General features: G+C 43.8%; 1 protein-coding gene across 2 annotated transcripts in view; it reads right to left on the minus strand.

Moving 5' to 3' along the window:
• Window positions 1-27,995, minus strand: part of col5a1 (procollagen, type V, alpha 1) — a 67,034-nt gene that overhangs the window by 26,204 nt on the left and 12,835 nt on the right. For both annotated transcript variants that reach the window (XM_046374193.1, XM_046374192.1), the window contains exons 2-19: window positions 25,396-25,563; window positions 19,310-19,523; window positions 18,787-18,949; window positions 8,390-8,521; window positions 7,617-7,724; window positions 7,136-7,528; window positions 6,163-6,810; window positions 5,985-6,041; window positions 4,391-4,432; window positions 3,766-3,828; window positions 3,587-3,661; window positions 1,744-1,836; window positions 1,301-1,357; window positions 1,050-1,103; window positions 878-931; window positions 649-702; window positions 475-528; window positions 331-384 (exon numbers count right to left, since the gene is read on the minus strand). In XM_046374193.1, the coding sequence (XP_046230149.1) occupies window positions 331-384; window positions 475-528; window positions 649-702; window positions 878-931; window positions 1,050-1,103; window positions 1,301-1,357; window positions 1,744-1,836; window positions 3,587-3,661; window positions 3,766-3,828; window positions 4,391-4,432; window positions 5,985-6,041; window positions 6,163-6,810; window positions 7,136-7,528; window positions 7,617-7,724; window positions 8,390-8,521; window positions 18,787-18,949; window positions 19,310-19,523; window positions 25,396-25,563 (2,483 nt within the window). The remainder of the gene's footprint in view (window positions 1-330; window positions 385-474; window positions 529-648; window positions 703-877; window positions 932-1,049; window positions 1,104-1,300; window positions 1,358-1,743; window positions 1,837-3,586; window positions 3,662-3,765; window positions 3,829-4,390; window positions 4,433-5,984; window positions 6,042-6,162; window positions 6,811-7,135; window positions 7,529-7,616; window positions 7,725-8,389; window positions 8,522-18,786; window positions 18,950-19,309; window positions 19,524-25,395; window positions 25,564-27,995) is intronic.

The raw sequence follows: 27,995 nt of genomic DNA on the forward strand, positions 1-27,995 counted from the left end.
GGATCAGGTTGCATCAGCTGTAGGTAATGAGGATGGCTGACGGAGATTAGAAGCAGATAAAGGTGGGCAGAGATCAAAAATATTAAGGAGAAAATTGAGTGAGAAAGGGGAGGGAGGAAGTGAAGAGAGGAAAGTGAAAACTCAGGTGCAGGAAAAAATGTGAGTTTGTTAAGAGAAAGAAATTCAGCTCAGAGTAATTTCTTTCTGCTGCATAACAACAACATGAGATACTTCACACAGAAGCTTCAGTTCCATCTGTCATCTTAGGCTGATATGAAAAGAAAATGCAGGAAAAAGAACAGAAAAGAAATCCTAATTCTTCTGCTTTACCCTTTCTCCATCCTCTCCAGTAGAACCAGGAGGTCCAGTGGGGCCAGGTTCACCCTGCAACAACAAACGTTTACGTTTAACAGTGGCACACATCAAAACGAGCACACACACTTGCACACCTTTCACAGAACCAAAACAACTCACTCTGTGTCCTTTTTCACCCGGAAGTCCAGCCAGACCATCAAATCCTCTGTCTCCCTGACGAGCAAAGAAAAGGAAGTTGCATACATTTTGTTCGGGTTTCAAAAACGCTCTTTTGAAATGGCATTGTAATATGCGGTGCACTGAAGCGCATTATGAATGTGGAAGACGAGGTACCTTTGGTCCTGACTGTCCTGGCATGCCCCTGGCTCCGTCAGCTCCAGGACGACCCTGTGAAAGTAACAACAGTTACATAACATGTCTGCTAACAGAGGATCACTGCAAACGTGCAGCAAAGACTTGAATACGACTGGCTTTTAACACAGTACTCTGAAATGTATACGAACTACTCTGTATGAGTATCAGAAAGTAATCTGTTGCATGCTCTCCTATACGTCATGCTTACCCTTCTGCCAGGCTTTCCAGGGGGTCCTGGGGATCCCAAAGGACCACGTGGTCCCTGAAACAAAAACACATATTAAACTTAGAGGCATTTTCAGATAAAAGATTTCTGGCATTTAGTTCTTGTTTTTTCTCCAGGAACAGATTTTGAAATGCCACATTTTCATCTATCATACCTGGGGACCTGACTCTCCAGACTCTCCCTTCAGTCCAGGTACACCAGGGGGACCCTGAGAAAAAAAACAAAACAAAAAAAACAACTGAAAATTTGATAGACACTAAACAAATAACAGTGTTCAACTCAGCTACAAACTGTTCATATATTGGCTTTGTGTACTGTGCGCTACAACTGCTGATCAAATTTTTGACAGAAAATTTCTATTGATTTTGAATCTGTGTTTGCTGTGAGGGGATTTGAAATACACACCAGAGGTCCAGGTCTGCCAGTCAAACCCATTGGACCTGTAGGGCCACGCATTGCAAGCTGAACATGGGAAGGAAAAGATACGATAAAAATTCAAATATATAAAGGATGAAGGAAGGAAACGTGTTTGTTTTCTTAAAAAAAGCAACAGTAATAAAGTACTAACACTGTATGAAAAGTGTCACAGACACAAACAGACCCATGTAACACATAGCTTTAGGAGAGTTAATGTAAAATGACAAAAAACACACTATGATACAACATTTTAACAGCACAGACTGTGACAAATGTGACAGAAAAGGTCTAAAAACATCTAAACATTAACAGGACAATAAAAAAGTAGAACATATCAACAGGAGAAGCAAGAGGGGAAAATGGAATAAACATGTATGGTACAGTATAACACTGACTGCTGCACTGTCATGTGTTTGTGTGTGAACAGTTACCCTGGCCTGCTGCATGATGGCTTGCATCTGGGCCTCCTGTGCTGATACAGCAGGTCCCTTCTGTCCAGAGTCGCCTCCAGCGCTCATTCTGAACTAAGGAGGGAATCACAGAGGGGTGAGACTTCGCTCCAGTAAAGATGATACCAGCCCACAGCAGCCAGTACTGAAATAAATATCTTAGTTTAAATGCTGCAATAAATTCTGAAAAATAATAATATTTCAATGTTAGTGTCCTCATCGTGAAACAATGCACCAGATGTTGGATTACAATAAGCATCAGTCTCCAGCTTCCAACCTCTGCAGGCCTTGAGTTTCAAATTCTACTGGCATCTGGTGGTGATAAGCCGGAATTGCACCAGAGGTGAATATCCAGGCTTGATGCAACACAGGTTTGTTTAGGCCAGACGTCTTGGTTTGGATTATGCAGCACAGTTCTCAGGAGGCTGACTGTCGGTTGGTTTACAGACGCACAACAACACAAAAGTGAAATACTGTGCGGGATTTCACCATCACAGAAACATTTTTACCAAGAGGCAAAGTATAAACTGTTGATTTAGAACATCAGGCCTGAGTCAGATCTACTGCAGCTCACCCACCAGGAACCAAATTTCTCCAGAGCACAAACACTTCAAAAATTATTGTGCGAACCCCACAGTTTCTTCTTCTTCTTCTTCTTCTTCTGACTTAATTTCTGCTGAGTTTGATTAAATGTTGGCCTTCCCCTTTGCTATCTTAGTCACCATCAAATATATGCAGTTATTTCTTTTTTTCTGCATGCCAGTCTGTGAGACTTCTGGTCTGTCTTTCATTCTTCTCTCTTCATCTGTTTGGCACTTTTTGTCATTCCTTCTCCTTGAACAAAATGTTCTGTTACATCTAATTGTTGACTTGCAAGGCCAAGAGAAAAATGTTGGGAATGATGATGATGATTTTTTTTCACACAACACCAACTCAGGGCAGAGCAGATCGTCAGCAGAAAGAGGCATCATTGCTCAATGCATGTAAACAAGCACCTGTTAAAATCTGCCATTTAACACTGTTGTGCTGATTCTGCAATTTCAATGCTGAACCAAAGAACCTTCCTGTGAAAGAAGGGTGAAACAACAATGCATGTTTCTCATTAGGCTTGAAGCTCAACGATCAGATTTCATGTCGTGCTTTCTGCCGGTGGATACACAGCAGAACGACACAAGTTCCTGTCCAGACAGAGCTTGCCACATGGCTCACCCAGACGGCTCTGCGGACCCCCAAAACCACAACTTCACATCTGTACAACTAATCGGGCCCAGCAGCAGTAGTTTCAGTTTCATCATTCCAAGAACAAGGAAAATAAGGTAAAAAAAAGGAGAAAGAAAAGTCGTTAGCATGGCTGTGTAACTGTCGCAGTCCAATCACTGGATGCAGCTGAAGTTACATACAGGACTGACAACGCTGCTTTGCTTCCTAACTGAAGCTGGACGACTTCCTGGAAGAACACACAACAGGACAGCTTGAACTTTATCTAAAAAAAGTATAGTAAGCTGGGGGTGGGGCTCTCTCACTTACTAAACAAGCCACAAGGGGCTGCTGAAGCACAGATTTACTTTACAAAATATTTGTAAGGGAGGAGTCCATTACAAAAAAAAAATTCAAAGGAAAGCCCCTTCCTTCCACTACACTGCGTAAACCACATGTCAGAGTTATTGATGAAACAAAGATACATCACACTTGTCTTTAAACAAGGCCAAACAAAGACACAAGGACAAATGGAAAATGTTTTAGTGCTTTAACTGGGCTAAACATGAAAACAGTTTCCTGTTGCACTATTTTCAATTCTTTTTTAAAACAACTGTGATGTACTTACAGGCAGCATCAGGATAGTACCAGGGGGTCCTGGCAGACCATCAGCACCAGGAAGACCAGGACGACCCGGAGGACCCTTAGATGGAAAATGACAAACATGAGCACCAACATACTGGCAGAAATGTGCTTATTTTCTGTATTTTTAGAGCTCTAAAAGTGACATATACAGTCTACACTCACCCTCTCTCCAGTATCTCCAGGACTGCCTGGTGGGCCAGAAGCACCTGGGGGTCCGGGGAGACCCTGTTTCAAGCAAAGAATCTTATTTTACACACATCATACAACACAAAGAAACAGTCCTATTTGCTCCCCTAAAGTTCTCGCCTTTCTCTTGCAAAGTGGTCACACATGGGAGAAAGGAATGCATGAGGCAATATGGGACAGCTTGTTGAGCTGTAAATCCTTTGTGAGGCACTCTTTATTTGTCTATAGTTCGACACATGAATGGTCGGACTCTGTGGGACTCCATCTGCAGGGTGTCAAGAGCAACTGTGTCTGAAAAATCCTCCTAGATAAATAATTTAGTTCTTTAAACATTTTGGCAAGTAGATTTCTCTTCAGGGGAACCGTTTTAGCCACTCCCTTTGCGTTATTAGTCAGACAGTCAGGGATTTTCACTGAATTTTTTCCTGTCCAGATGATGTAGCATAAACAGAAAAGCTTTGGTTTATCAACAGAGATTACAGAGAACAATGTCAGTGATGTAGAGCGACTGGGGGGAAAGAATACAAGAAAAAAACTAAATTAGGCCTGACGTTAAAAGGAAGGAACTTGAAGTGACAGAATGTGAAACAGATTGACTTACAGTTGGCCCTTCAGGCCCAGGCGGACCCTCCACCAACATTCCCTGAAACACACAAGCACAAAATCATCAGATACCACAAGAATGCTCACAACTATCTCAGGGACTCATTCAAAAGTACGACCGCCTGAAACAATCTCACAGCGTACTGATGCACTCAGAAGCCCGTTCTGCGTCCACACATACAGAGCGCTTACATGCATACGTGTCCCAACACACCTGCCAGCGTCTCATCTCGAAGTCTTTGGTAAATTAATGCACATTCCTGTCTGTCATTTCAGTTATGCTCACTATTAATCCATGGAGAACAGGAGGGCCTCTCTGAGTGCAGAGAAACAAAGACGCCCTAAGGTGCTCTCCTACCTGAAGAAGCTTAAGGAAGCGCTTATAAAACACTGAGGTGATCATTACTGACTGCACACTGATGGGCCAGATCTCTGATAAAGCACGAATAAAACCAATTTATGAATGTGTCTGTGCTTTAAAATGTACACACTGATCTTCGGCAAGCCATTTCAGTTCACTACGGACTCAAAAGCATCTGACTTACAGATGCATTGTTGTTGCAGCCCTGTGGTGACAGAGAGCTCGCTTTGTCTGTTGGCTCTTGCAGTAGCATTTTGGCTTCCTGTATTATTGTGAGGACAGAAACCCACACATTATGCAAACTTACTCAAAATATGTGACCCCCCCTCTCCGAGCTGTACTCATGGAGCATTTTCACCAACAACTTTCTGCAATAGATCTCAACACTCTCCAGGTTATGCCTGTGTTTTGCCTGCTGTGTGTGTGGTGTGATGGGAAAGGGGCAAAGGGGCAAAACCATGAGGGGAAAAAAAGAGTGTGAGTCTGAAGAGTGTGTGTTCGCATGTTTGCATTCAGCTTTTTGATGTTTACGCCTTGCGTGGTGATGTGTCCTCAAACATGCATTCACGTACACAAACGGAAGTGGACTCACACTCATCCCTGCTCTCACGTGTAAACATAAAGACACTCAATCACAGAGGTGTGTACACTTCGAGGAGCTCGGTGACATTTGTTTGAAGTGAAACAGCTGTAGCTGCATTAGAGATATAAATTCATTCTGTGTCTGACGTACCTTTGCAAACATACATAAGAAGTCATCCTCATTTTCATGCATACTATACACGAGTGTCTAATCAGGATTGGATGTATTCCACCTGTTTTTGTATTTTTAAAAAGGTTTTTGGCAGAGAGGCAGCAAAAGTCTTTCTTGCTCACTTTTGTTCTCCTTGTATTCCTAATCTTAACCCTTCCTCCATTTCCCACTGTGTTTACACTCTACCAACAGTGTGCTTAGAGATTATTGACAATCCCTGCATGGCTGTTCCCCAAATGTTTATGCTGTAGTCCAGGGAAGACTTGCTCAAGGATGCTATGGGAAAGCTCTGGTAGGCCTTAACTAGGGTGTTCGGCCTTGGGATTGTCATTCAGAAGTGAGGGGTGGTTTGCGTTTGGATGCGGATCAGTCATATGTACTCGCAAATATAAACATCCACCCATACATCCATGTGCACACAAGCCCATGCAGCCTACATCTGTTGTTCGGGCATGTTGTTCAAATAACGGTACTCACAGGCTCAATGACAGCAGGCTCTCCCTTCTGTCCCTTCTCGCCGCGGACGCCGTCGACCTTAACACCAAACACAAAAACAAATGTAATCAGCAACCCTACTCTTCATCACCCTCATCACATTATCCTCCTCATCTTCAACATCATGCTGTAGGCAGTAGATGCTTCCATTATATTTCACCTGTCCGTAATATGAATCGGTCTCCGCAGGAAGCACTTTGCCCTCTTTGTCATCATAATCCAGGTCGCCATAAGTCTCATAGATATCTATATTGCCGTAATCATCGACGTCCTCCTCTTTGAACCCATGCAGATCAGTGTAGTCACCCTCGCCTTCCACGCCCAGGCCTGTCCCGGTGGCGATGGACCCCCCTGCTCCGGTGCCGGCACTGGCAGATCCACCTCCAGTGGTGGAAGATCCTCCCACAGAGACGGAACCACCTCCAGCAGACCCACCCCCAATGGTGAGGGTAGAACTACTACTACTGCTGCCTCCTCCACCACTGACAAGAACACTGCTGCTGCTGCTGCCTCCTCCACCACTGACAAGAACACTGCTGCTGCTGCTGCCTCCTCCACCACTGACAAGAACGCTGCTGCTGCTGCCTCCTCCACCACTGACAAGAACGCTGCTGCTGCTGCCTCCTCCACCACTGACAAGAACTGTGCTGCTGCTGCTACTGCCACCTCCACCACTAACGTGCACAGTGCTGCTGCTGCCTCCTCCATCAATGTGAACTGTACTGACGCTGCCACCACCTCCACCGGTAGTGTAGTGGCTGTCCACGCCATACTCGTATCCATCGTAGTCATCGTAGGAACCTCCTACCTATAAAAACACATATGTAATGAAAATATACATACAGACAAAGTTGTAAATGACAGGATAGATGGACAGATGAGAAGTAACCATCCAGGTGATGAAACAAACAACACAAGGGGAAATGGATTCTTCAGAAGCAAAAAGTGAATTTGCAGCATCGCTTGTTTCAGTTGGAACTGACAATGAAGTGGCTGCCTCTTTCCTTAGAAAAACGATAGCATGACCTTGCATTTGTGACCTATTAAAACACTTCATAGATACATCTCTTAGACCTACAGGTCACACCAACAACAGTCAACTGAGAACGTCAGTGAGATGGATGTCAACCTACTGATGTCTTATTGCTGTTGATGGTTATTGAAGTTCCTCCACTGGTGATGACCCTCCCTCCAGTAGCTGCATCCAGGTCAATCTTTCCCCCTGCTCCCAGATCCAGCTCACCACCGGTGCCAATGCTGGTGCTGGTGATGGTGACCCGTCGAGATGTGTCCCCATCAGGTGATGCCGTTGACTCGTCGTAGTAGGTCTCGTAGTTACCGTATGTGTCGTAGTTGTCGTAGGGGCTGGTCTCCTCACCGTAGGTGTCTCCTCCACCACCAGTAGCAGTACTGGAGGAGCTTGAAGAAGAGGAAGAGCTAGTGGAAATGGAGGTCAACACTTTGTCTGCAGAACCTCCCCCGACAACCTCCTTCACTGTGGTCACCACACTGCCTCCATCCGTCATCTGGAAGAAACAGAGAACATATTGTTGATCGACTTTGATGCATCAAGTGATGTATTAATTTATGTTAAGTCAGTTTGCAGGAAAATACCTTGACTTCTGTTGTTGTTGTCTCAGAATCAGTTGATGATGGATATGGCTTGTCATCTGCATCCTCATAGTAAGGGTATTCATAATAGTAGCTGTCCTCCTCTGTGTTCTAAAGGAGAGAAGCAAAATACACTGAGGCTGAGAGAGTATGACTAAGAGAGAAAGAAAAACTATCAATTATTATAAACATGATTTTTTTAAATATGACCCGCCGGCTCTGTTGCTGCTGGGTCTGGCTGATAAATGTCCAACAGACTGGTCATCAATCAGAAGCACAAAGCAACAGCGACTCATGGGAACATTTTGCTGTATCTCCCTGTTGCAACTTGTTGGGACTGAATGACAAATTACTTAACAAAAAAAAGAGGGGGGGGGGTGAAAAGGTCAAGAGGAAGAGCTTCTTGTTCACTGACACACCTGTTTATGCACACGCTGTATTGGTATTCAGTGCACAAAGTGGCACAGTGCACGGATACAGGCTTAGGCAGGCACCGCATCATTCCTGAACATTATTAACTAACTGCATATCCTGATAACCTTGTTCTTCTCTAGTCAGCACTTTCATCTGGCAGAGTGCAGTTCTCTTGTATAAGCCAAGAGGCTCTTTTCAGCACTGAATCCAAGTGAGATCTGATTTGAGTACTGGAAGGAAATGAACTTCCTTTCAGTAAGGTCAAGCCATGAGAACAAGTTTTGGGCCATGTACAGGGTTTTGAGTTTACAAAGCTGTGATACAATCATAAAGCTGAAAAGAAGAAAGGTCTTGTTACTCACATATTCATCAGTATTGGGGTCCTGGTTCTGAGGCTGGTCGGGCGCTGGCACTTCACAGTCGGGGCTGTAGTGCTCACAGTAGTCATAGGCAGCACGATGGTCTGCTACAATCATTAGCTGCTGGATGTCTCCCTGGAAACCACAGGAAACAAGAAGTCATGTGACTCGCTGGACACAGACACAAGTCATGTATGTAAATAAACAAGCAAACAACAGCGAAAGAGACACCAGCCTCACACTGTATGACATGTGAGGGCAAAAAAGAAAAAAGAAAAAACAAAAGAATATAAACAAATAAAGATGAGGGGGAACATCTGCCTGCAGCACCACCACATGCAGAACAGCCAGAACTGAAACTAGGTCAAGGCAGGAGAATCTAAGGGTGACTAAATGATGAAGAACTTTGTTGCCGTTCCAAGAGTGTCGTTTCGCATCTGGGTTGAGCACCAGGAGTGTGAGACAAAAACTTTACAGCAAACAGAGAGGAGCTGCAAGAGAACATGGAACAACTGACTTCATGTAGCTGCGGACGATGACACAAACAAACCCACACAAACACATCCTCTTTCTCTCTCACACACACACACATTTTCAACAACATGAAGGATTTTGAAGAGCATGCATGAGCCCTGCATCGGATCCGAATGGTACATAATTGATTTTGCCTTTGAGCTGACTGTGTAAGATGAATGGATCGACATAGCATGTGCGACACGGAGAACATGAGCAGACCTGCAGTTACAGATAGCTGACCTGAGCCATTAGACTTAAAGGAGTGAAAGGAGATGTGTGTGTGTGTGCGGGGGGGTGGACCACCAGCAGAAGTGAAAGATTGGAAGAAAGAGAAAAATTCAAAAAGGAGACAGAACAGTGAAGATTGATGGAAAAAGAGCGAGAGAGAACAAGAGGGGAAAAAGGCTCAGAAGGATCCCCAGGCTACATAGGGAGCTGGGTGTGTGTGTGAGTGTTTGCCACATGTTTCTGAACAGAATGCATATGGCACCAAAAGCCTTTCCAAAAATGTCCTAATCACACTTCCAAATTCAGTGATGTCATCCGGCATCAATCAAACACAATGTCAACCTCAGTGAAACAAATATATTTTTCGGGGGTATGAGGATCATGAAGCGACTCAACTATGGGAACAAACCACCGCAGTGGATGAAGTGTTTCTAATTATGTCCAATTGCCAGAAATCTGAAATCCCTCAACATATCTTTCCAGCTTAAATTCTCTATGGATAGCTCTCTTTTCTGACAAACATAAATGGATTACATTTGCGGTCTAACCAGTGACAGTTCAACGAGCAGCACTGCTACACTCCAACATACCACATAGAACTCCCAGTCTCGGATCCTTTAATAGCCCTTGCAAAACACCCCACAAGATGATGTTCCCTGCTCCGTCTTTGGCTCATGTTATCGGTGGCGTTTATGGTTGATGCAGGAAAACAAATTCCCAGTGCTTCCTCCAAAGACAGAAAGACTGGAGTAGCCATTACACAGCTTTCCCCTGCTATGAACTCAGAAAACTTTCAAAAGGCTACCTCTGAGCCATTCGTCTAAAGCCAGGATTCATAAGAAGCCTCAGCAGCCTGTCTTTCCCTTATCCTGGCATCACTGTGTGTCACAGCTGCGCTGAAAGGGGATGATGGGAATTCAGTGCTTGAAATGAGGTCACATTCAATAAGGAAAAAAGCCCTCTGTATGACAAAACAGCCCTGCTGTCTGGAGCGCTGCAAATGCTTTCCTATTCACATGCCATTCTTCAGCTTCTCTTTCTTTCTTTCTTTCCCCCAACACTCCTTTTCCTCCATCACCCACAGCAGCCAGAGGAATGTCAGGGTAGGTCCTGACCACGAGTGGTGTGATCCTAATTTGTACCAAGATGAGATAATTAATCATACACCTAAGGTTTAATGAGAACATCCTCGCAGGCTGAGAGCACTATGGCAGAATGTGTTTAATGATCTGTGACATGTACACAGAGAAAGAAAGAAAGGCGTGTGCATGCATAGAGAGAAGAGTGTGCTGTGTGCTGATCTTATTGAGTCTTGGAAAGCTGATGGCTGCATTTGGTTGTCCTGACTCCGTAGTCAAAGGCATGTGAGAGGGGGGAGAGGATGAGAAGAGGCTGGACTGGGAATGTGGACCCGAGCTGAGCTGAGCTGTGCTGTGCTCAGAGCCGTTGGACTATTCAGCACCCACAGTTCCAGCCGTCTGAAGTTTTATTTTGTGTTAAAAGTTCTGGACTATAAAAAGGGAAGGCAGGCACTGAGCACAGCATAAAACCAGATGCAGATGGATAGGAAAGGAGAAGTCAGAAAGAAACATTTTTCACTTAGAGGTGCAGTTTAGCAACTTAAAACTGCACTTAGATTTAGCTTGGAGGACGGCCAAAATCAAAACAGAAGAGATATCCTGACAGCTTAAAAAAAAAAAGAAAACCCACTGGTTCCTACATTTCCCATAATGCACCTTTATAGGGTCTCTTCATTAGACCCTCCCTGCCTGGTAAATTTCTATGAACCATCACATCAGTTTGTAATGCAAACTTTCCGTTATAAATTTGTTGTCTGAGTCCAGTTTGAGATAACCATGATGACATCACTGTGACATCATCAGGGGGGTAATTCTCTCCTCCAGAGCTACAGAAGATCTTTTTACAGGATGAGTAAACTGACAGACATTAACAACCCCCCCTTCATCCTCCATCTTTTTAAATTATTTCTGTGTCAATATAAAAGGCATACTGTACACGAGTTCCCATGAAAACTGTACACCTTCACAGCACAACAATTGTCAAAGTCTCGATGAAGCGTGACAACCACTAAAGCTGGTTCTGATTTCCTTTTCTTTGAGTCAGGGCTGCACTTTTCAGCACTCGTCGCTCCACGGATTCCGGTGCCAAACGTTATATAAGCTGCTGTTTTACAGATGTAGGGAAGCAGTAAATATTCCTATACTGTACCCCAGCTGCATGCTAACGCCAAAGGTCTCATTTAGTACTCAGGCCCTGAATGGTCACTCAGTCCAGCAGCCCATTAAAGTGTGGGATATTTACTCCATTACTATATATGGCAGCTACCTCTTGATGTATTCTGATGGAAATTGCACTGCATCTACTTCATGTGCAGAGTCAGGGATTCAGAATCTGATAAGGCTGATTGGTTAACCAAACACTTATAAAGAACAGGAAATTATAGCTCATCCATCATCACCTCAAAAGTCACAAAAACGATAGCTTGCATGTGACACGAAAACAGACTGAATGTTCCTTATAAAAGTGATTATAATACAGCATGCAAACACAGACGCACAAGCACCACCGATGCCACACCCAAATAGAGCAAACCAACAGGAAAGAACCTGGAATTATACCATCACACTCAAACCTCTGGGGGAACCATAAAAGACATGCAAAAATCTTTCCTATTTCTGAAGGTGACACTTTTCACTGTGGAGCATCATGTGGCACATCAGAGCGGTGCTTAAGGCAGAATTTTCAGACAATAACAGGGCTGCTGCTGTCAGCATCTCCCTGGGCTCAGCTGAAATATGACCCTTCTTTTGGACGACACTCGCCTGTAGCTGTGAACAGCAGCTGTGTTCGCTTCAAGTTAAAGAAACTGTCGAAGTCACACATAAAGCATGCACATGAATTACAAAGTGTGCAGCTTCACACTGAGCTCACTGAAGAAGAACAAATTCAGATATCCAAACATTCAGATTGATCCAATTGTTTTTTTTATTTTCTAAGACGTCATATCAACATTTTGGCTTTCATCTCCCGAACCTGGCCCCATTTGGCCACCACTCATTTATTCCTGCTAGATGTTCTAGTTGTGTCCAGGTGGGGGCAGGAGAGTGCTCTAATGAGCACGAAGCCAAACATTTGTCTCCATCTGAACCTGACCCACAATCATGCAGGGTGGACCGAGTTCATTGTGTTCCCTCTTCTGAATAAAAATATATGATGCATGGAATGAAAAGCAATATTGGTGAGGTTTCAAACTCATCATATCACAATGAGCAGTTAATGAATTATTGTGACACAAGTGGCGAAAACAGCAAAATGAACTGCCCTAATATGTGCTCTGTTCCTGCCTTTCTCCTTGTAAACACACATACTTCAGGCATGAGGTGAACACAGCCCAACAAAGACTTATTTTGATTGGTCTAAGGTAATGTCAGGCGACCCCCTGCTGAACAGTTTAGAGGGGCTGGGCTCAGCACCCCATGAAATTTGCACTCTCTTGGCCCAGGGCAGCATAGCACAAAATAAACAACACAAACCAATGTTCATTATTTCTTCGTATCCCCAGGGACACCTCATAATGGCTCTGTTTACCTTTTCAGCCCTCACACAATGCTTACAGAACAGCTTAAAGAAGAAAGTCTAGTTTCTCATCATTTTGCTGGTCATATTTCAGCAAGAAAAATTGGTAGGACGGCTCCACGGTGCAGGATAAGATTCTGGGAGGTCGGAGCTCTGGCTGCATTTTAAGGCGAGCTACTTTCACGGCGTATTTACACAGTCACCCCTGAGCTCTGAGCCAGGCCTTGGGACCCACTGCCAGCCCATACCGACACAATGACAGTCACAGCGCCTGGGCATACTCCAACCTGACCACAAAAACCAACCAACACATAACAGAGGTCCGCTCACCACACAGGGGCCATAAATCACGGGGACACACACAAAAATGCACATGTATATGCAAACAAGCCAGATACACATTGTCCGCATAGAATACACAAACATGCATACTTTTACCTACAGAGAAATTCCAACCCAACAAATTTACACAATGGGACCTTTACCAGACCTCAAGCAGATTTGCACCCACATACACTTTCCCCTCCAGACTGTAGCTCAATCCCAGCGCTCAGAGCAGCTGCCAAGAGCAACAGGCCCGTCTGCCACCCCACTTATCCACTGCACAGCACCTTAACCATTCCCTCACCTCTTTGCCGCTGTCCTGTTCTTGGATCCCATCTAGGCCTCTTCATCATTTCCCCCCTCAGCCCCCATCACATTCCCTTCTGCATAAGATTTTAATTCCAGGTCTCTAAAGACTATGGGAAGCCATATTCCCATTTCCCGTTCTTTCGTGGTAGTGGAAACCAGAGCGGCTCGCTTCACCTAACAGACGTAGATTCTGAGTGTTTGCATTGGCCATTTGCTGAAATCTACATTTAAAAAAAAGTGCTGAGGGCACACTTCAGTGCTTGCTGACACAGTAAAGGGATAACAGGGGGAATAAGGGGGCGAAAGACAAACATCTGACATGAGTTAGGGAAATTCTCTTAATTATCCATGGTGGAAACTCCATCTTCCCTGGGGCTACTGAAGTCTACGTCCCATTCCTCAGCCTGAATTGTATAGAAGTAGTGTGCTCTGACAGTGAAGCATGACACATACCTTGAACAGTATAATGCACACACATGTCACTACATCAGTGCAAAAGTCTGTATAGGGCAGGTGGACATTATGACTTAATATTGTACACTTTGGAAAAAACTCTCTCACGATACAGTGGTAACTGTGAAATGTCGTGATGTAATTTAAATAAAGTTGACCTTTTTATGCAATCAGAGAAGTGGGAGTTGCATTTGTATTGATCACAGTCCCTGTAACTTCCAAAGTCTGCACTACAGCAAAACATCTGACAAGTGACATTAAGGTTCCACTAATACAGTGAAACGCACAGCAGTAAGATCTGTACTTCAATCTGCATGCAGCCATTATCAGTGACGACTAATGCTTAAAAACAAAAAAAGTATGCACCCTGATAAATTTGGATTGCAGTCTGTTTTGACTCCAGCTGGGACAGATTGCAGTTCACACATGGAGTCGAAATGCCTCTCAAATCAAATGTATTACTTCCCCACAGACTTGATTTTATCTGTGGGAAAACTGCAATTTGACAGAAAAAACATGTAGCAAACTAGATCACCAGTGTATTAGGATCACCAGGCTGGTGAATGTGAAGTGAATGTAGCCTAATACAACAATCCTGAAATGAGTCGTACCTTCATGACGGTTATGGTGTTCAGTCTTTGTTGAAACTATTTTAGCCTTTCTATTGCTTTGTCCACCTCATGTCTATCACTGGGAGCAGGCCAAATAAGAGAAACTCCTCCGATAATAAACTGTAACTGTAAGATGACTGAGGTCTCTGTACCTTACTGTCAAGCACTTATGTGGTCCCCCCTCTGAATGGGACTTTAGTGATTTAATCCCAATGCATCCCCAGAAATTTGCAACTCCATTTAGCTGACTTAACACTGCTTTTCAGAGCTGTCCACATGAAGTCAGATCTACTTTACCAAGACACATTTTAGTGCTTTGTGGAAACACAACCCAAATGCTCCTTCATATTTCTGCACTAGACCAGTCGTGAAGACCCAAGCAAGGCATCAAATTTCCAAGTATCCTCTAATGGGGCTCCATGAGAGAAGCTATTATCCTTCCATTTACCACCCTAGGTAGACCCATTACTGTTTTTTGACACCTCCTACAGAAACAAAAAGTCCAGGCACATTTGTGAAAGGTTTTGAACCGTGGAACTGATTCAAAAGCTTTACAAGAGCTGCTGAGTGTAGCTAATAATAAATAATATAACAAGAGTATAGTCAAGGCCTGGGCGCCTCAGCCAAACCAACTTTACTACTACCTCAAAAAGTGGGCCAAAATGGGCTTAAATCGGATTCTGAATTTGGAAAAACTACTGCAAATATGGAAAGTGGAGTCAGTTTTTCTGGAGTAAATGCTCTTTGTTGAATCTGCCGTACCTGTACAGCAGAAAATCTCTTTACCTTAGATGACTGAAACATGTGAACTGTAACGAAAGGGTGCTGAGCGAATGGCAGGCAAAGTCCTGAAGTAAAGATGAGGAAACAGGATGCGTAAAACTCATCTCGTCATCACAATATTAAAGCTCTTAACGAGCATCAAGCTCATGTGTTGCATGTTTTTACTACTTTTTCCTGGCTCTGGTTGCACCATGGGACCCCCACAACTCACTTCATCCCAGCCCTATTAAAGTCCTCCTAACCCTTGGTGCTCCTCTCACTCTTATCATATTCCCTTTAACTCTCCCACTCACTCCATGTCTAATCCTTCATTTTATCTTAACTTCAGTTCTCTCCTTCTGAAGCCCATCATGTTTTCTTACCCCATCCTGTCCATCTCACCACCGCCCACCCACACACATGCACATCCACCTCCTCCCCGCCCCCGTTCGGACCACCAGCCCGGGACAGCCTATCAGTGGATACCAAGGAAACCTCTGGATGATGTCATCTAGTGAGGCTGCTGTTCCAAAGCTGACATCAGTGGGGAGAGAGCTCCTCATTCTTTCCAGAGTATGACCCAAAAGTTTTGGCTCCACGACCCGAACCTACTGCTTCAGCTTCCCCACTCCTCCACACATTCTCAGTGTTGAACACCTTGTTTTCTGGACACCAAAGGCTCATTCCCATCTACTCTGTTCCAACTCTCTAATATGCCAAACTTCTGTGTGCATTTCTGTGACAAAAACAACACAATATGATCGCCCACTTTCACACAGGATGAAGATCGCTCTACAACAATGAAGGCCAGACAAGAACTGCTGTGTTTGCACGGCTCCACCTCGGCTACTTCAATTCACTCTAGGTCCCCTGTGGGTTACCTCTGAGCGAGGCCAAGTAGTTCGTCTGTCCCGTTTGTGTTCCCTCTAACAAACCACAGCCGTTTATTTCACTGAACACTACACAGAGCCAAGGGATGGGCATTGAATTATCTCTGGTTTGTCTTGGCACGCTCGCATGGAAACAAACAGCGAACACTGAAATCAGGGGACACATTCTGCTGATAGACCATGTCATGCAGACCCCACCTTCTGACCAACAGAGATTCAAATATAGTGGAACTACACACATGCTCTCTGCAGTCGTGAAGAAAAACATAGGTTCTAAAGGTCATTAGCTGGATTTTGCTGCAGATAGACTCTTAATGACTGATTTTAACATGTGTATTACTGTCATTATGAGGGAGTAATGACTATTTTATTTGCAACAGATGAATGTCGATTACCAGGTAAAATACCTGTCTTCTTATATAATCATCACCTTAATCACCTTCATAGTCTTTACTGGCACACGCTCCAGTACTCTTATTCAGGCTAGTAAGGAAAAAAAAAACATACTATACTACTAAGAGAGGGTAGATGCTCTTGCTGTAACCACATTAACCATGTCAGAAACCTAACCACAAACCACCTTAGTACCTCAAGTACTACATGCCTCCTGACTGCTGACACTGTATGTAAGGAAAGGCCCAAGCTCCTCTGAATAACTTTACAGACAAAAGAAATGCACCACTAGCTGTAATTCACTATCTGTCTGTCTCTCCTTGCCTCTGTATTTAAATCCGTCAGAATTTTGTTTTGGCCCTTCTCAACACTGATTATCTCCTTTCATCTGTTTCTCGTGATGCATGGAAATCTACTGTGACTCTCAGTGAAAACAGTCTAAAACATCTCTCACAAACTGACAGTTCAAAAGTGCTGTTACTCTTTCTTGTCATTTCCCCTTTCACATGCTGCTTTCCTAAAGAGATCTGCTGGAAATTGCAGGCTCTTGAGTCAACTCAACTAATTGGCCTGCCGTTGAAATCAAATGTGTTTTTTTGGTGTTTTCATGCTCAACACCTCTTGGTGGTAACTGACTCTGGCAAAAGTCAACACAGGACCAGACTAAACTACAGAGGGGAGAAGGGAGTAAGAGGAGGAAAGGAGCGCAGCCTGAGCATAATTTGGAAACTATGTGGCATATTTTCCATTTTCTGCACGCACTGGAGCCTGTCCTGTCTCCCAACTGGCAGACGCACAGCAGGAGGCTTTTAACATCTCTCACAAAATATCTATCTGTTCCCACGTTAACCATAGGGCCGTTACCATGGCTCTGATGGCTGGATAAGGTTTTAAACTGTTCCAGCATCACCTCAAGCTCGTGATGGGCAACAGTAAACTCACAGCGGAATTAACATATAAATGCAGTCATCTTGTTGGCAACCGGATGAATTTACTAGTGGCCATTGGGCTTTGGAGAAATAATAGCTGGAACACACGTACACACACATACACCAAAACACATCTGTAATTGTGAGTCACTAAATAGTAATAGAAAAGGGAGCATAATCCATGTAATTTGAAACAGTGCAGCCTTTCCCTGATTCATTTATACACCACATCTAACACTCAAATGCAGACATATACAGTACGGCTCACAGTCTTTCTTAAAATCTAAAAATCTGCTTTGGGTTGCCAGGCTATGATTAATGGTTTTGAATAAGGGCAAGAAGTGAAGTTTTACTTTTATATCCCACCATATATTTATCTCCCCTATGGCTTGGCAAACCAACTTAAGGGATTTTTGGGGGGGAGTGATGTCATATCTCATTCTTTTTGTCTGTTCTTGCTGTGCAGCACTGAGGTTAAAGGTCAGCTGGCTCAGCATCAGTCACATCGGTCAGCCTCTGTTACTAATTATTATTGAGGGCCTCACAGACTAATCCCCCCTTAAACAGACACAATTCTGATGGGACAAAGACAACACTATTCCTTGTGCCTTCTCTCTGTATGTGTGTCCCTCGCAGGGGTCATGTTTAACAGCCACACATATTCACACAAAAGCCTGTCATAGGCACTCTCCAAGCCAATTCGCATTCTTAACACGAGGTGGAAGCAGAAAGTATTTTGTTGTGATGCACATCAGGTATGTCTGGCTATCACGAAACCCAAAAGGCTTCCTCTCACTAGTCAGATTAACATGAACTCATTCTTTCATCTTGGGCCACAAAGAGTTTAAAAAGAGGAGGAAGGAAGGAGTTAAATCCTCATTCCAATAATGAAAACCTGTCACCACTTGTTAAAATCCTTTGTACACAAAACGGCTGCAGACAATTCAGAATACAGACATGAAACCGCAAACAGAAATACTATAGTCTGTCTTCTAGGTTCTAACTGTTCTTCAAATCAGCAACAACAGATGCAGACATCTGGAAACGGAACAGAATTCCAGGACATTATGTGGAAGATGTGAAATATATCACCTTTATGATATGATTTGTGATTTTGTGCATGTGCATGGGTGGATGAGGTCGGAGGATCGGTTCAATTCACAAATTGAATCCACTCATCTACAGAGGATGTGGCCGTTACCACAGTCCGCATGTCGTGCACCATGACGCACAGAAATGTGGATGACCATTATCTGCACCGCAGGAATTTCAGTTACATTTATCTCATTTGCCTGAGGAATTAAGTGGCTAATCAAAGTGGTAGTGTGATGATGTGGTGTGAAAACCACTAAAAACAAGCAGTTTTGGAGATTCAGGATGGTGCCTACCTCGAAGACTTCTTCATCAAGTATTCTAGTTCCAAACACTACAATTCCCTTGGTATCAACAATGGGGTTGGGACTTCGGAGCAGCTTCTGGGTGGTCTTCTTTTTACAGTCCAGAATGAGGGTGATGGTCTGCTTGTGCACGCTGATGGCCACTCGATGCCACCTGAAAAGGGAGGCGAAGTTAATTCACACACTTACTGGGTTACAAGCCGCCCCCTCACACACTACTGAGAGCCCCCTTTTGTGTTCGGCTTCCCGTTCAAATTCAAATACATCCTGAGATAGGGATTAAATGTAGACCATCACAAATGAACACTCACAACTGATGACAAATCCACAGTTAAAGGGACACCTGGGCCAGGTGTTTCTCAAAAAAACAAAAAAAAACCATCATCAAAGCCTATATTTACCTGGACTTTATAATTACAAGGGAAGACACAAAAACAAAAAGCCAAAAAATGATTTGTTCAAGAGTGGTCAGAGACTGACAGATGTTCATCAGGCAAACAAAGAGTGCACCTACTTTCCGTCGGCTAGATTGACTCCTCTGAAGAGAGGGTAGTCCTCGGGGCTGGGCTTTCCTGTGTGGTCCTCGTACAGGAACACGGGAGAGCGGCCCACTTCCAGTCCGAGCTGTTGGATGCCCTGTTCGTTGTACACAGACAACAGGAAGGACTGGCTGCCCTTCTTAGGCTTCACTGTTGCCAAGATGGAAAAGTCTTCCGGGAGTGCATCACCTGGCAGGTCAAACGGCGGGTTGGACAGAGAGAGAGAAAAAGAGTTATAAGTAGCAGTAATCATTCATCATCACAGGAGGAATGTTTCTCTCCAGAATGCTGTAATCGTATTATTGTTATAGGAGACTGTGCTCTTTGGTGTCAAGAGGGAGTATAATAGTTATTACTGCTACTTCTAATGGGAATAAAACCAGACAAAAACAGTTTATATTGGAAAACTTGGGAAGAAAGACTGAAAGGTAACATCATCGATTTGTGGAGTGCCCAAAATGTAACAGGATAGCATTAATCTGAACGGGATGGCTGGCAAGGAGGCCAGCTAGAGGAAAAAACAGAATTTCGAAGCAGAAGTGGAGCATTTCCAGCGCAGCACAGGATGAGAAGCTTAATGACAAAAGCATGTGATCCTGGGAGACTTTGTTGAACTATCCTTCAAACCCCTCCTCTCCACTCCCCTCTTCTCCCACTGCTGATCGAGCTAACAGACACTGAGACGCTCCAGCAGAGGGTTGGAAATAGGATTTCTAAAAAATTTACAGGAGTAAAAGTTAAAGGCACAGAAATGGAAACTGAAACACTAATAATAATTTGGTATTTAAACACACAGAAGGTGCAGCGACAGACTTGTTTGCCTCCGTCTGCAGAGTTTCCTCCATTTTGCTCAAGTGTGAGACACATCTGCCAGACAGATTTCCTTAGTGGGGTGTTCTCAGGACCCCAGAAAGAGGGTGGCCTTTCCAGCCATCTGAGGAGACCGTTTTAGAGGTCAGACTACACTTTTGCTCTTTTGGTTTGGGGAAAAAAAGAGCCAATCTGACTATATTGAAACCATAATTGTTATGAAAAAACAGCTATCTGGATTATGCTTTAACAAAAGCAAAAAGGATTCCAGTAGCAGATCCTCACTGCTCAGTATGTGCAGATTTCCAGACAACCGGAAAAGAGAGGCAGGATCTGTGGCTGCTGTGGTTTTGTAGCAGCTATCAAGCCCCCTCACTCTGCCATACCATTTTCTGAATAATTGCAGACAGGCTGGAAAATGCTAAATCGGAGTGACTACGGTTTAGCCAATCAGAAGCTGTGGAGAAAAAGACACGAATGTACTGTGGTAACCTGAGGTTAGAAAGAGATAGTGGAAAAAGCTCCAGGAACAAATTTAACATCAACTTCCAAACACTCTGTCCTTATTCTTTTAACATTGTCTTTAATCCAGTCAGCATCAGGGTGTCTGTTTGCCTTTTTGTCCTCCTGCCTTTTCTAGGATTCCTTCATTAATGCCAGGCATCAAATCGCATCATGTGGAGAGCACATGTCTTGGCAGTGTGCTCTCTCAGGAATTCGGCTTGGCATCATATGAGAAACATTGGTTTAATTGACAGATGCTTCAACAGGATGGGCTAAGTCAGACAGCAGGAAGGAGGGAGAGTGAGAACATGAGGAAGACGAAGAAGAAGACAGACAACCCTTTAAAAACCTTACATGGAGGAGTTTGGTGACAAATACAAGAGAGGGAAAACAGATCAAGGAATGTTGGTCACTACATCCTGTTGCATGAGCCGTGTCTGTCACAGAGACAATGACTCAGCGCTGGCTCAGGATAGACTGTTTGTGTGGAGGTCAAGGGTCAGCAGAGGGGTGAAAGGGACACCAGAAGAAGAGGGGGTGTGGGGAGAGGAAAGAAATGAGAATGACTAATTTTCAAATTTAAGGTTCTTTTGTTTTTTCTTTTAGGGGATAGAATTAAACATGTCCCTGAATAGAACTGAAGTAGCATTTACACAGCAAGGTTTCTCATTTGTGGATTCATGTTTATGCAATGTGTCCCCTCGTCCCTCCCGTCACTGCAAATACCGAGATGCCCTGAGGGAGCCCCGATCATTACGTCGAGAAGAGGAGGTTGAAAGACGGAGGTTAACAAAAATTGAGGGAAGAAATTAAATAAGCACTCTCTTGTGCCAGTGTCCCTTCCTGCTCGCCCTCTCCTCACGACCTCATAGCAATAGTGGAGGGGTGGAGGTGGGGGGCATTCAGAAAAGCTCAGGTTTCTCTGGAATGTGTCTTTCAAGCCGCTACTTCAGGCCACCAGATGAGAGATACCTCATTCCTCATTTGGTGTGTGTGTGGACATGGTGGCAGTAGAAAGGCTGTGTTGCCAGTAGTCCTGGGAGTTTACACCGGCAGCACCACCATCAGTGTCTGACTAACAAAGCCTGAGCCTGGGAGACTCAAAGACAACCCCAGACATGTCAGGAAGCCAATCAGACACAACCAGACAATTTCCGCCTGAATTAAATACCCAAGCTAAGTTGCCTATTATTTTTGATGGCAGGAGAACCACATGGAGAGTGGTCTTATTTAAAAGTTAAGAAACAAGTTAAGTGGTTTGCCACCCTGTGCACTGGAATTACTCTATCAAACTTAAAGAATCTCTAAGAGCACCTCAAAGGGTCAGGGCGTGGCAGGAGTCATGCCAGCACTCTGACTGATCCTCTCCATCATCTGTCAGGGTGCATACGAGCAGGTAAATGGGATAGAAAGCCTTGTGTCTTGTAATTGGTCATTCAGTCATCACAGTGTCCAAATACGTCCTCCTGGATGAGACACGCAGCATTCCAGTGGGATTGCATATTGCTGCACAAGTGCACCTGTCTGTGTGCAAAAAGGGAAGAAACATGGATGAAAAGACCGCAAAAAGGAGGAGGATGGATGTGTGTGTGTGTCCTGCATGCAAGTGAGTGACCCTGAATGTGTGTGGCTCTAATGGAAAGCTGCAACTCGGGATACAAGTCAAGATCAAAACCTGAGTGACATCATGCGACTAAAGCTATGTAGATTAGGGATGGTTAGAGATAAAGTTACATACAATGAATTGCCTTTTTGGTTTGGGAACGGCTCATAAAAAAATCAGCTGGAGAAAATGTATTCTCTATGATCCATTTTTGATTAGTTCTGCGAATCCCCTCACATTGCATTGCTTGAGGCCAATGGGATTCGATTCAAGGGTAATGCAGTGCAAGTGCAGACTTGCATCAGGGGCATCGGGAGCACTACTGGCGTTAATATTTGTGTCAGCTATCGTAATAGAAATAGTGGGTTATTGGATATCAACAAAACATTCACTATCATGCACCCTTTTAACCAAGTGCCACTCATTTTACTGTTTTTGGTGTTGGTTAATTTGGTTAATTTCTGACTAACAAGCCACAAAGAGAGGTGGGTTTCCACTTTAATTCAATGAAATGTGGGATATAAATTACCTAACAATAAATATAGGCACAGTGCCACAGTATGTGTCACAAGCAGTGCCATCTATCCTGATTCATGTTAGCAAACAACAGCACCATTATTGCTTTTACAGCTTGAGATCTTAGTTTAGCCATTTGAATCTCAGCGTATGCCACAGCAGAGGGCCCTCACTGAATGGCCAGTGCCATCACGCCACAGCAGTCCAGACCACGAGTTACAAGTACGAATGGCAAGTGACAGATTACCCCATTCAGCACAGTGTAAGAGTCACTGCATCATTCTGTCCTGGCTGTTTGTGCCAATGTTGGCTGGTGTCCATGTTGGCAAAGAACACAGACAGAGGTTGAACAAAGCCCTTGTGCACAAACTTCGCCAATCATCAAAGCTACAGCAAAAAATTTAGGCAGGTTTGAACTTGCAAATACCTACTCATACATGATCTTTCTCTTATATTTATATGGACACATAAAGAGTTACTAGACAAGGCGAGACTATTGAGACATGGGAAGTGTGAGGCACTGAAGTTAAATAGGTCAGACGGCTTCACTGCCCCGTTTCTTCACTTTTCGTTCACATAATAAAGGTAAGAAAGAACGCTTCTGTTTTCAGTGCCTCAGTAGTTTCAAATGAATCATCCCTTCCACATGTTTCCCTAATGATTGCATGTCTGCACTTGCTCTTTTCCAACACATCATCACGGACTGTGGTTATGGGGTCACGAGCCAGTGTGCTCTCAATCAGAACTACTGTGGTTTTTATTGCCAACATTATAGACATAACAAAAGGAGAATGTTTGCACGCTTTTGTTTTCTATATGCGCCATTGTTTTGTTTCACCTTTCAGGGACAGGATGCTGTGTTAATAATTTAGGAAAATTGTGCCTCCAGGCTTCGAGCCAAAGTCATAACTCAGTAGCAAACTCACACAGTTAAAGGGGAAAAAAGAGACGGATAAAATGATCTCACTGGTTTAGCTGCCTCCTGGAATATAATGGCTGCACGTTCTCGTAATGTCGAGGAGAGAGAGGGACCACATCACAGATGTCTCGACTAAACTTTAAGTTCTTCAAGCCACAGGCAGCTAGTTATTCTGTTTACACCTTAAGACTGCATGGTGCCTGTTACGAACTCCTCCAAGTTGGTTTGTTTAATGTGGACTGTTATTTTGGATGATCCAAAGTAGCATGTGTATAATTATGGCATGTGTATCTAAACAGAGACTCATATGGGCTCCGCTGTCATAGAGCTTCAAAGTGAACAGTATTTGTTTGATTGGAAAGCATGATAGGGCATGCAGGACATAGGAACCCTGTGGCTCTACTTTAAGCCCCATAGAAGAGCCATGACATGGATCAAAGGTCCTCAAAGGCCAATGCAACATCTCAGAGGACCATGAATGGGGCTGTCATCCAATCTAAGCTTTGTGGGAACTTTGCTCATAGGAAGGGTTGTTATTTCTCCTTCTTTTCTGCATAAACCACATTGCTGCCTCTTTTTTTGCTTTAGCTTTTTATATCTTTAAGAAGAGAAACCAATCGCAATAATTTCAAAAACTGGTTGTCTGGGTCTGAGAATTATGGTTTTGAATTTCTGTGCTGTAAAAAGAAGAAAAAGCATGTCTCATCAGACAGGGTTTAGATGAAACACAAAGGGAGAAAACACTGCAAGGCAGCAGCAGCCTAGTAGAAGTGATAGAGGGAAAAATTATGGCGCTTGAGGCAAAAGAGAGAGGAAGAGAGAGATAGAGAGAGAGAGAGAGAATGAGGGAGGAAAGTGAGGAAAGACTGCTGGAGAGGGAGGAGAGAGAGGAAAGTAGTACTGCAGCGCACCATAGAGCACAAGCCCAAAGCCACGTCAGCACAATAGAACAAGGCAAAAGTGGAACCCCAGACTTCCCTCCCTCTACCACCCCTCTATTTTCACTGCTTTTCCATCGTCTGGCTCCTCCTACAACAGCAAATATTACAGGGCTGGATTTCTCATGCATCTGGTGTGTGTTTTCAAGCATGCATTATCTTCATTTATCCCTAGATTTTATTCAACACTTCATATGTGTGACTAAGCAACAGCACCATCCCAGTTACCAGAAGTGTCCAGATGTGCTGAACGGCTTTCATTTCTTTGCAAGTACAAAACTTTAAAGTAAAAGCTGTCGACATGCGGCATATGTTTTAGTAAGAGGCAAACAAGCTTACAGGCAGTGTAGGAGAAACAGCAGACATACCCTACCTAAAATCTCATAAACCAAAGATGGAGTTGACATGAATAATCAAGTTACTGGAGTCAATAAAAGTGTTACCTTGAGGGGAATGAAAGGAACAGGTCAGGTGGGAGCAAATACAAACTGCTTTCCAGCTACGTTTAAATGTTATAATTCCAGTTTACTGTGATGTGGGGTTAGAGGTCATGAAGCTGACCAGATGGCAAGACTGAGCAGCAGAGACAACTTGTAAGACAGGACTAAGGTCTTGGAAAAGCCACGACATCTGTAGTGTAGTACATTAAAATAAATGATGTCTGTAGAGAAAAATGAAAAAAGAAATGCCCTGAGAAACAGAAAGAGATGGGATGGTGGCATTCATTCTTACAGGGAGACGGATACTGTGTGTGTCAGGACAGATACTCACCTGGATACAGCTGTTTGGTAGGGGCGCTGAGCTGGGCGTCTTTGGATACTCTGTAAGCCACATCGGGTCCTTGTGTTGACCTCCTATGTGAGCAGAAACCCGTTGTTCTTGTAACACCCTCAGGTAAATTGTGAAAATCTAAAATCTTCAAGAGGTCTGCTGGTTCTGCTGCAGAGAAGGAAAAGAGACACACAGAGAAAAATGTTAGTTCTTCTTCAAAATGGGCTGGAATAGTTTCCCCAACAGGTACCCTTTCGCTAAATTTGCACCTGAAATATAATTATATTGTTTATACCATGCAAATATATTTCTATACGACCCAGAATATCCGCATAGCAAATAAGCCTTAATTATGGCCATTTTTGACCATTGTCTCTATTCTCTGTCTTTTGCTGACTCAGAGGCTTTAGTTACTCAGGAGATTTCAATGTTGCGGTTCAGAGAAGATTTCTGTTATCCATTTAGGCACTAAACAGAGATGTGCCCATTTATAGATCACCATGATCATGGGTTACAGCTGCAGCAAAACCCATCCTTCCATCCATTTCCCTGCAGTGCTAAGTCTACCGCTGCCTCCTTTCAGCCACAACCATGCAATTAGCACACTTTCAGGTCAGTCATCCCGGCTGTAACCAGGCCACCGCAGGAGAACACTGGGTCAGAACAATGTGACACGGGGTTTGACCCTACACCGCACCCTCACATGCCAAAACCACCCAGGACAAACAGCTGTTCCTGCAGCCAGAACGCACTCACAACAAGCTGCACAAAGACACCCATTAGCATGTAGCCACGTCCCAGCAAAGATATGGACAGAAAAGGACACTGGGTCATGTCTATAGGGACCTTATACTTGCACAAGGATAGGGGCTATCAGGAGGGCAAACACTGAAGAGAGGACACAAGCTGAACAGAGGAGAACAGTGGGAATTTATGGCACTGGAGTGTAAGACCTAAAACAAAGACAAAAGCTGTGGTATTCTGCTAGACGCATTTTTGTGCTGCTATGTGAATGTGGAAAGTCAAAGGCAACCCACACACAGGTACAGCAGCTCCAGTGTCAGGCTACAAAGACCACACACACACACACACACACACACACACGCACACACAGTTCAGAAAATAAAAAAAGAAAAACTTTCAGCAGAGCCACCCATCTGAGAGTGAAAGGGATGCTAGGAAAGGTGGAAAGAGGGACAGGCAGAACCAGAGAGTTTGTAAATTCTGCGTTACCCTGCAAAACCTCCAGCTGGATGCCATTACACATGACTCACGTGCAGCACAGATCAATTAAGAAAAAAAGTGGACTTGCTTAAACAGAGGTCTCCATTTAAGAGTACTTTGGCTGCACGTGTTGTCCACAGCTGTACAGTGAAAAAAAAAGCTTCCTCCTCAAGAGCTTAAGTCTGACTAAATGTTGCCTACATTATCTCACTATCAACACAGACTCAACTAAATGAAAACTTGCTCAGACTATTAAAAAAGACCTTAAAAGTTCTTTGATTTACCAGCAATGAGCCTGACAGCAAGACAAAACACAACCTCAATCTGTCTGCAGTACAGACATTGCAACACTTCTGAGGATTACTCAACAAATGAAATAAGACAGAAACGCACAACAGCAGTTTATACACAAATATACACAGAAGTCTGTGTAGACCATTTCGAGGAGAAAATGTGTGGTGATTTTCTAATCAGGATGTTCTCATCTCACTCTTTCTCCTAACCCAACCCACTCTTCCTGTCTCGGAGGAAGTCTTTTACCCCATCCCAAACTCTATCACTGTGCAACCTATTTTTACACAGTGTGAACCCTGCAGACAGTGAAGTTCCTCTGGTGGACATATTAGGCAGAGAATCTGATGATAGAAGCTCATTTGAGAGAAATATATGAACACAAGCCCCACACCCACCTGCTTCATGACCCAGCTAGGATTTACACAGAACTACTGTCACATTCATGGAAGATCACAGCACTTAAGACGGAGCCTCTACGCAGGTGAAGTGCCTAAACAACAAGACAGCTTTGCCTGTCATGAACTCATAATGAAGAGACAGACAGAAACTCACCCACCAGCAAAAAGATGTCTATCACTCACCATGATGACAGAGGCTCGTTTAATGAGCTCGTCTCCCAGCACGCCGCGGCAGAGTAATAATATGTCAGAGTGCCAGAGTGATGGGAAATGTAGTTCTGTCATAGCTGCTCTGATGGATCTGCCATTAATCAAAAGTTGTGTTCTACATCGTTGTCACTTATTAGCAGAGATGGTGAGAGCTGATCACATGATATGAGTGGGGAGAGTCTGTTACACTGGGTAAGTGAGGCATTCAGGGGCCTAAATGCCTGCAAGAAAAAAACCTGATGATGAATAAAGGTGTCGGCATGGTGTCAGAAGAAACAGCATTAAAGCAAATGAAGCATTCGAAACATTTGGGGGGCTGCAGGACTAATAAGTGCCCAGTTAAGCATGACGAATTTCCATCTGCTTAATTACAGCACATTTTAGCAATGAAAATGTTTAAAACATTCATCAAACATGACAACAAAAAGTAAACTGCCTTTAAAATTAGTTTATTAAATAATCAACATGCTGAAA

The sequence above is a fragment of the Scatophagus argus genome, chromosome 20 (assembly GCF_020382885.2).
Source record: "Scatophagus argus isolate fScaArg1 chromosome 20, fScaArg1.pri, whole genome shotgun sequence".
Taxonomy (NCBI): Eukaryota; Metazoa; Chordata; class Actinopteri; family Scatophagidae; genus Scatophagus; species Scatophagus argus.